The following is a 10,309-nucleotide window of genomic DNA, read 5'->3' as shown; positions in this document are numbered from 1 at the left end:
ATAACTACATTGCTTTATTGTTCTTCAACTAGTTGATTAAATTGTTTTCGGTGGTTGTCATCATCATATCCAAAATAGATCATATCTGGATCGGATAGAAGGGGACTTGTTGCTGAAGAACCGAGCAATAACCTTGTCTTCAAGAACCTTCAAAGCATCAACAGAGTTTATGCATATAGGTGTCTTCTTCTTTTCCTGTCAACAGTTCTGTGAGTAAAATCAGTTATAATAAATCTCAATAGTAAACCAAAAAGCATTTGTAGAAATGAGATTATTTACCTGAAGGGATATCATACTATTGTTAACCAAATCTTTTACCAAGAGACGCACCACTCTTACAGGTCTTGTCTGACCAATGCGGTGAGCTCAAACGGCTTGAACTTCAGTAGTGCAGTTACACCATGTTTCCATGATGAGAACCAAAGAAGATGCAACAGGATTTGGTCCAATGCTAGCAGCCTATAAAGAAATTATCATTACAACAACTTGGCCAAAACCTTGATAAACGTCAGCACAAATTTTGTTTCATAAAAAGAAGACTGACTTGTAGTTCTTCTTGTTTTCAATTTTGGCTGTCATGATTCTTGATGGCCTGTTCTTCATCTAGCACCATTCTAAACTGTGCAATCGTAGTAAAAGACCAATATCATACTTTGAGAGGTAATACCAATACCATATTTTGCTATCTACTGCATATATCACTTCTACTGAAGCCATGGAATATCAAAACAGAGAGTTTTGCAACTAGAGATACCATTTAAGTAGTTCATCAGCCCACTGTCTCATTAAGCTATTAGGACAAACAATGAGAGGTTTAGCTAGTATTCTTCTTGTTGCTTGATCACATACATAAAAACATGAATTCTTCATTAATCCAAAAACACATGAATTTTTCTTGATCAAGACAAATTAGATATAAATTTAGTCAATTTTAATTTTCACTTAACCAACGGTTATTTTTAACGAAAATGGAAACAATATCGTTTTACTAAAATAAAAATAACAAAATTGACCACAAAATATCTAACTTACAGTTTTGCTAAAAAGCATGAACACTTCAATGATCCAAAAATATAATCTTGTTTTGGTTAAGACAAATTAGATATAAACCAAAATTTTAAGATTTAAACCGACCAAAAATGAATCAGTATCGGATCGGAGAAGAACATGAATAAATATTGTAAAATGGTATAATACATAACCGAAACCGAAATATTATTAATTGAATCCACATGGGTAATCAAAAAACCTAAGAACCAAGAGTACCCAACAAATTTTAAAAATATTACCAGAATCTGAATTGGTATTCTTTTTTTTTAACACAAATCTGAATAGGTATTCAAAATAATTATTTCAAATATAAAAAGAAATTTGATATGATATCTAAAGTTCATGATTTTTACCAACTTAATTTATACCTAATTTAGCTTGGTCAACACAACTTCATATGTTTTGACTGTTTTCTCGTAAAAAATGGAACAAAAGAAAGATTTATCTTTTCCTATAGTAAGGGAAACCAACTAATCATCTAGCCTTAAACAGCAATGTCACGAACTTTCCCCACGTTCAGAAGTCACACAAGTCCTTGCTTGTTTTTGTCTCATCCAATTGATGCATGCCTCTGCGGAGGATTTGTCATAAGATAGCTGCCATGTTAACAATTTCTTTTCCTGCAAAACAGAGCAACAAGAACAGAGAGAAGCAAGATGTGATTAATAGTATAGAAGTCACACAAGTCCTTGTTCGTTTTGGTCTCATCCAATTGATGCATTCCGCTGCGGAGGCTTTGTCATAACTTAGCTGCCATGTTAGCAATTTCTTTTGCTGCAAAACAGAGCGTAGCCAGATGTGATTAATAGTATAACACTGCAGAATCGCATGTTAACAATCAAACCCTACATGAATGTTTTCTAATTAATATGCAGATGAAGACTTACCCATTCACGGATAATGGGTCCTCTGTCTTGTTCTGCGGTAACCGGTCTTCCCTTTTGTACTTCTTTAATGATCGCTTTTCCATCCATCAGAGGCTTTGTATCCCAAATGTTATCAAGACCTGTGATGTTAAAGCAAGAAACACATTTATTCTACCAACACATTCTATAACTCTCTCACAATTTTCCATCTTCAGTGCTATCACTTATCAAAAATACACTTACTCAGTTCACGGATGGTTTCCTGAATCGTTAGATAAAATTCTCGTCTCTTGTCAAGATCAAGACTCATGCCATCATCATCCTTATACAGCAGAAATGATATTAACAAGGCAACGCGCCAGAAACCTTTGATATCTCTAAGAAGAAACCCTGGAGAGTATGACCAGAGACAACCCATTATAGAGTTGCGCATTTAAGGTGGTGGTCGTAGGACACTAGTATAGATGCGCTAGTGGAGATTACCAGTGAGTACTCTTAATTTCGAAGTTGCAGGGACCTGTGGATCATATAGGGAGATGGATTCACAGATCTCAAGAATCTCACTAGCCCAATCAAGTCTCTCCAGTTGTAATGGATTCTTAAACTGAAGAGGAATTATCAACGACATGAACTTCTCCGCGGCACGGTGTATACTGATAACCTGAAGGAAGCAGATGGATTATGTTACCATGGGGGATTAAGACACTGAACATTAATAAACAAGGCTCACTGTTTCAGCGTCCTTAAACTTCCGCTTCATAGACTTCTTAAAGATGTAGTTGACAACGGAAACCTGGAAAAGGTTCATGTTACGTTTGCTTAGAGAATCAAGAAGTCAAGATTTAAGCTAAGAGCATAAAATGCTTAGTGAAGTATCAGTACCAGTTTCCCTTCGTTATCCTTGTAGATAGTTTTTCTAAACGGCAGAAACAGAGCTGCGTAAAGAGCAAGCCTTCTTTCTTCACCCTACAAAAAAAAATTGACCACCAGTAAAGATCTAACTGAAATAAACAAAACAAGAACCGATGGTGACAGGCTAATTTAACTTACACTGAAGCTAACGAGCCCAGGTGTCTGAATTAGGTTCCACATAGCTTCCATGTAGGCCCGGCAGAGACTAAAGAAGCAATACATGTGACAGCAAAATTTCAGCGGCACTGGCGTCTCCTTTTTTATGTCTCCAGCAATCAATCTGCGGCAATTAACTTTTGATTCTGTTAATTTTTTTTTGTCTCCGTTGCCCTACTTTTTTGAACGCTGCCGCTGTTTTCAGCGATGACGAAACGAACAGGGCTTATGTCAATATCCTCAGAATCTCTCCCCAGAAGCTTTCAACCAAACACACACAAAAATATCAGAAAAACTTTCGAATTTTGACAGAAACGACCAATGGCGAATGAATTAATAATTTTCACGCAATTTAGAAAGAAAAAAGGATAAAAACTTTAGAGGAAGAGTAGTAGTAAGTAAGTAAGTACCTTGTCGCGCACCCAACCACCGGCGACGCGAAGCTGCGTTTTGGGGTTAGATTCCTTGGGAGCACCTATAAGAAGGTCGAAGATTTGCCTTTCATTGTCGGTTAGATTGACTCTTTCTCTCAGCTTCACCGGACCAGTCATGGCCTCTGTCTGTCTCATACGACAAATTGGTTAGTGAGTTCAAAACCCTTTATATATATAGGGTTTGGTTTGCTCAATTTTCCAAACCGGAACTTGGATATTTGATTTGATTCCGGTTAGCTGAAGAACCGTATTGGTTTCCCAAAGTGGAGACTGGCCCAAATCCACATGAAACTGGGCCTGTTGTGTCTAAGCCCAACTGAAAGTGGTTCTTTTTTATACATGATCTTCACGAATAAAGAAGATTAGATCATCTGTATGGAGAAGTTCTCACACTTTCCAAAAAAATAAAAATAATAATGAACCGTGACGAACTCGTTTTGTTGGGGTTCGTCCGGATGAATTCGGTTCGCCATGGATTTGCCACGTGGCGGCCCTCTATTTGTCGGTTAATTCTTTTTTTAATCAAACAAAAAAATAAAAAGAAAATTAAAAAAAAATAAAGTTGTGAACCCCATAGGATTTATGGATGCGGATGCCCTTATAGATGCCGTTTGGTACAAAGTAATGGAAAGAAACACAAAGAATCTAATTGTCATCTTAATGTTGTGAAATGTTGTGAGTTTATCTGCTATACTTTGTTTGTCCCCCCCCCCAGTGAAATCTAAAATAACATCTTCAAACTTGTGACACCACTATTTAATCTCCCTCTTCCAATTGTGTGATCGATCCAAGATGAAGTTTCTTGCCATTTAATATTTCAGTTGCTTTCTTGCTATCTCCTTCCAGAATAATCCTATACGATAACCCAATCTCCAGCAATGTTGGATTGTCATTATAACATTGTTTGCACTTCACTTAACGACTTTGAACTCTTCTTCCTGAAAAGGGGGTTCTCGTTTTAACACTCTCTTCAATAATAAATCCAATATTAAAAAGAGAATTTTCACTTCCTACCCAAACAATATTCCATAATTATCAATATACACATTACTTTTAGATATTTGAGTATTTGAATTCTTATATTTGTATCATTTGAGTATTTTTCCAATTTCCATATTATTTTAGGTTTTTGGCCTAATTCACTCTATTAAAAATTGTATTTTCATATAATCTTTATAATCAATCAAAAGTCAAAACTGACTATAAAATCATATTATTATAAATAAATATAACCATATACTGAAGAAGAATTCAAACATTTTATTCTAAATGGATGGCGAAAAAATAATTTTTTCTAAATAAAAAGTTATGTTCTAATAAAAATACAAACTAAATAATCTACAAGTAAAGTTTAATTAACTCAATGAAATTAATGAATTTTAAGGAAATAATTATTTTGCTTAGAACAGCAAAATTTTCTAGACCACTGGCAAGAGGTTTGGTACAAACTGTTAATGTATGTATGACTCAACATAAATGATATACATGTGATCATCACTGACATTTGTATTTAATTTGACATACCGTATTACGTATAGATATATGCATCTACGATATCCAAATGTTGAACGGTGATTGGATGATAGGCTATGTATAGTGAGAACAAAATGGTTTGGACACGAGAAGAGACAAAATTTGTCTCTGTGAATTTATGAAGAAACATAACAGTAAATACCCATGATCTCTCTCATTTCACGCACACTGATACACATATTCAAATACATCATATGAAAACATATAGTTTTTATAACTCGCATGTCATGTATGTATACTCTAACACAGTCCATAACTCGAATTATTCGAAATGGATGTTTTATAGGGACAACAGCACAGATCCTTTGGTGAACACAATAAAAACAATCACAGCAACACTTCTTTATCAAAAAAAAAAGGTTATGCTACCAACAACAAATAAATATTCCAACATTTACCCCTTCAGATTTCATCTGTATCAGACAACCGAATTTTATAACAGTACATAAAATTATATAATTTTGTGAAATTTATAAATCTATACATGTGACTGAACTATAATATATTAGAAGAAATTAAACATATGGAAGGACACTGGGGTAAATTCTAAGACGTTGCATGGAGTTCACGGGGAAGCTAATACAAGAAAAAAAACACACAACAAAAGAAAAAGGTTCACGAGCGGATCTGCGCTTGAAGACAGCATATATAACTGATAACCTTTCAGACTCGCAAAGCCAAAAGATAAAACAAAGACTAATTAATCCCAAATCAAAGAAACAATATCCACGTGATGTAAATAATGTGATCCACATATATATAATTTCGGTTTAAACAGATTATTAAAGGTTATTCTTGTTGAATGGGACTCTCTCCAGTAAAGTAGATTAGTTATAATGATGATGAATATCGAATCGTATCAAGTCGTGATTAACACTGGAAAATTTAGCTTAGGTTCAAGGGTCAAAGTTATAATACGGCCGAGTCAAAGACGATGATTAAGATTTTTTTTTATTTAGATATGGTTATATCTGATATAGTCAAAGAAAAGATTGTAAATTTCTGTAGAGTGGATTTATTTAACAAACATAGAAGACATATAACTTATGATAAATATTTGATGCCGTATGTCTCAGAGAAACGGTACGGTCCACAAAATATAGTTCGCTTTATCAACAACAGAAAGAAAAAGAGAAACTGGCACGAGATCTTGAAGAGTCTAGCTGTGAAGTCAAAGGGCATACATTTTGTTATTATTACATATCCAATAATTACAAAACTCCCGTGCATCTTACAGATTTGTCCATATTATTATCTAGATCTAATAGATAATAGCGCATCGATTTTTGGCTTACTCGATGCATGAGTTGTTGATGTAAAGATGTCCGTCCTGAAGTAGCCGATGACGTAGTTGCTGAAGCAGACGTCGAAGTGAGTGGTGAAGATCATGTGGAGTCGAGATGCTGAGCTGGAGTAGTGTAGACTTGGAGAGCAACAGAGTATCTTAAAGAAAAAGCAAAGAAGAATAAACTTGGGGAGCAAGTTTATGACTTACAAGAAGAGGAATAAGTGCTTCCAAGAAAAGGAAAGTTGCACTTATTGATATGGAAGATGTCCATATTGTGGTTCCTTAGAGACTAGGGTTTCGGGAACGTGGAGACTATATAAGATATCTATGTGGTCGTCTGTAGAGAGACAGAGACACAGAAGCTGATCTTATAGAGAGAGAGAAGCGCTTGGAGGTGTTCTGGGTCGTGCTGAAGCAGGGGCTGAAGTACTTGACGGTGGAGAGACATAAGCGGGTAGCTTAGGAATTGTTCAGTAGCAGCTGTTAGGGTGTTAACAGGCTAGCGAAGCTGATTAAGCAGAACTTGTAATTGAGTTGTACAAGGCGATTTCTAATAAAGCTATTGGGTGTGCTTGTGTAATTGTTTCTCTTGGTTTACCTTCTGCATTACTTATTGTGGTGTCATCTTTGCACTAACAAGTGGTATCAGAGCGGGTCACCTAAGTTACTGGTGTGATCCTAGAGGTGAAGATGGACACGGTTATTTCTGTGCAGAAGGCAATCGTGTTGAAAGCGGACCAGTATGGTCATTGGAAGGCTCGCATGAAGCAGTTGATTCGAGGAATCAATGAAGATGCGTGGACAGCTGTGGAGACTGGTTGGGAGGAGCCTACCATAGTCACAGCAGATGGGAAGAAGCCTAAGCCAAAAGAGGATTGGTCAGAGGCAGAGCGCAATGCATCAAAGTTTAATGCAAAGGCGCTTTCGACGATTTTCGGAGCTGTTGAAGTAGAGCAGTTCCAGTTGATTCAGGGAAGTACTTCAGCTAAAGAGGCGTGGGAGATCCTGCTGAATTCGTTTGAAGGAGATGATAGTGTCAAGAGGACACGTCTGGATCATCTTGGGTCTCAGTTTGAAAATCTGAAGTGGTCAGATGCGGATACGGTGGCGAGCTTCAGTGTCAAACTCAGTGCTATGGCGCATGAAGCATGTGTACTTGGAAAGAAGTACAAGGAGAAGAAGCTGGTGAAGAAGTTGCTACGCTGTCTTCCAGCCAGGTTTGAAACTCAGAAGGCGGTCCTAAATATGACTGCAAACACGGATGAGTTCAAGTTTGACAAGGTTGTGGGTATGCTGAAGGCGGAAGAGATGGAGACAGGCAGTGGCTCGGTGTCTACATCAGGAGGTACGCCAGGGAGTATAGCCCTTGTAGTTGACAAAGAAGCAGAGAAAATTCAGGAGCTTGAAGATGCCGTGGGTATGTTGGCTAGGAATTTTGGCAAGAGGATGAATTTCTCAGGTGGGAGAAATCAGGTTGGTCGCCAGGGAGGTGATCGTGACAGTAGCAGAAGAAGAGAAGGTCTCAAGTGCTACGAGTGTGAAGGAGTTGGTCATATAAGGGCTAACTGTCCGTTGGTACAACGAAGAGAGCTTAAGTGCTCTGAGTGTAGAGGTGTTGGACACACACGGCGTGAATGTCCAAACTCAAGGAAGGGTAAAGGTAGTCCATTGCAGTCGTCTGATGATTCAGAGTCTGAAGAAGATGGAAAGGTGAATCTTGTTGCATTTGGTGCACGCAAGGAGGGATCTAGTGAATCCTCTGGTTCAGATCTCAGCACAGATGATGAGGAGTATCACGTGCTGCTTAATAAGTGGTTGAAGGTCAAAGATAAGAATTTGAGATTGGAGGATATGGCTCAGAAGCAGAACGAGCTGCTTGAAGAACTTCGTGAAGAACTTGCTGCTGTGAATGAGAAGAATGAGTCTCTTGAGCAGAAAGTGAGCGAGTTGAGAGAAGTTGTCGTTGGAGAACGAGAGAGAGAGCAAGGATGCTGGAACGTGATTTGGCTGAGAATCACAAACAGATCAGGATGCTCAACAGTGGATCCAAGGAGTTGGATAAGATACTCTCGATGGGACAACCAGCCAAGGTGAACTGGGGTCTGGGATATCGAAGAGCTGAGAGTACTAAGGAAGTACAGAAGGGGCTGTCACATTTTTTGCGTGGAAGCACATCAAAAGGTGGAGCCAAAGAGACTTGTCAGGAAGTGCGTCGGGACGTACGACAAGAAGTGCGGCAGGAAGTTCTACAGCGCGGGGCTGTGAGCAACAAGCCGAGAGTGGTACGTCAGTACAACAACATGAAGGTCAGACAGGAGGTTCTGAAACATGGTTGTGCAGCTGGTACAAGGAAGGAGACTGATCGGTGCATCAGTAACTGTGTCAGGCCAAAGAAGAAGCAACATCGGATGTGCTGCTGGTTCTGTGGTAAGGTTGGACACAAGAAGGTGGAGTGTTTTGCTCGTGAGAAGAGCAGATACATGACCAAGAGGGTGAACAAGACGTTCACTAAACCCAAGAGGGTTGAAGCGGTGTTGTTAGCCAAGAGTGGCTTACTTGATGAGATCAAGGATGAGACAACATGAGAAGGATGCAGCTCTGGTAGGAGTGACCTTGAGGTTGATCAAGAAGCATCAAGTGTGGAGCTAGGACACGGAGTTGTCCATAGCACAAAGGGGAAGGAGATCGAAGTACATCAGGAAGTGATGTGAGGTGATCTTCAGGAGGGTGATAGTGAAATCACTCCAAGACAGTAGCAACGAGTGCAAAGGGCACTCGGGGTGGTTGAGAAGAGGCTCATGGTCAAGGAGAACGCATGAAGGAAGCCTGGTCCTCAACAGAAGTGAGTCGAGAAGTAGCTCGACAGGTGCGTCAGATCGTGATGCAGTAAGTGTAATCTATTCCGCTGCAGCAGAGGCTGTGTCATGATTATGCATGGAGTAGCAGACGGGTTTGTCTGTAAGGCTTGACATCTAAGCATCTGTTTTAGCTTAGTATGTAATCAAGCAGGGGGAGAATGGTGACGTTCTAGTCCAAGGAGTGCATATTTCATGGGGGAGAAGAGCATAGTGATGGGCGTCCTAAAGTAGATGATGCTTGTCTCATGGGGGAGAAAAGCATGGTGTGGTGCACATCTCGTGGGGGAGAAAAGCACAATGGCGTGGAAGTTTCCAGGTGGGGAACGTGGTTGTTGAACCAGAAGAAGGTTGTGCTTGATCGGCACACAAAGCTAAAAGGGGGAGATTGTTGATGTAAAGATGTCCGTCCTGAAGTAGTCGCTGACGTAGTTGCTGAAGCAGACTTCGTAGTGAGTGGTGAAGACCATGTGGAGTCGAGATGCTGAGCTGGAGTCGTGTAGACTTGGAGAGCAAGGGAGTATCTTGAAGAAAAGGCAAAGAAGAATAAACTTGGGGAGCAATTTTATGACTTAAAAGAAAAGAAATAAGTGCATTCCAAGAAAAGGAAAGTTGCACTTATTAATATGGAAGATGTCCATATTGTGGTTCCTTAGAGACTAGGGTTTCGGGAACGTGGAGACTATATAAGATATCTATGTGGTCGTCTGTAGAGAGACAGAGACACAGAAGCTGATCTTATAGAGAGAGAGAAGCGCTTGGAGGTGTTCTGGGTCGTGCTGAAGCAGAGGCTGAAGTACTTGACGGTGGAGAGACATAAGCGGGTAGCTTAGGAATTGTTCAGTAGCAGTTGTTAGGATGTTAACAGGCTAGCGAGGCTGATTAAACAGAACTTATAATTGAGTTGTACAAGGCGATTTCTAATAAAGCTATTGGGTGTGCTTGTGTAATTGTCTCTCTTGGTTTACCTTCTGCATTACTTATTGTGGTGTCATTTTTTCACTAACATGAGTTGTTCTTTTTTCCCGTCAAACGGCTACAACAACTCACGCATCCACGTATATTATATTTCTTGATGATCTCTTTAAAGGTTTTAGTTAGTGAATATATATAGAAGGCAATATGTACATTGAAATTCTAAATAATTTAATTAGATCTTGCGCTATAATGCACACATCCCCTTACTATTATTTGAGGAGACCACTAATCAAATTA

At 38.9% G+C, this 10,309-nt stretch overlaps 1 protein-coding gene across 1 annotated transcript; it reads right to left on the bottom strand.

Annotated features, from left to right (window-relative positions):
• Window positions 1–1,403: 1,403 nt before the first annotated feature.
• LOC108860673 (uncharacterized) lies at window positions 1,404–3,545 on the bottom strand. The gene is made up of 8 exons (XM_018634534.2): window positions 3,395–3,545; window positions 2,967–3,244; window positions 2,799–2,882; window positions 2,647–2,709; window positions 2,400–2,577; window positions 2,160–2,306; window positions 1,938–2,056; window positions 1,404–1,824 (listed from the first exon to the last, which is right to left on the bottom strand). The coding sequence occupies exons 2-8, from the start codon at window positions 3,048–3,050 to the stop codon at window positions 1,636–1,638; spliced, it is 864 nt and encodes a 287-aa protein (XP_018490036.1). The 5' UTR covers window positions 3,051–3,244; window positions 3,395–3,545; the 3' UTR covers window positions 1,404–1,635.
• Between the last annotated feature and the right edge of the window lie 6,764 nt (window positions 3,546–10,309).

Source organism: Raphanus sativus, chromosome 5 (genome assembly GCF_000801105.2).
Source record: "Raphanus sativus cultivar WK10039 chromosome 5, ASM80110v3, whole genome shotgun sequence".
NCBI classification, from domain to species: domain Eukaryota; kingdom Viridiplantae; phylum Streptophyta; class Magnoliopsida; order Brassicales; family Brassicaceae; genus Raphanus; species Raphanus sativus.
Note: the sequence above shows the minus strand (reverse complement) of the source record. Positions and strands in the feature narration are given on the sequence as shown.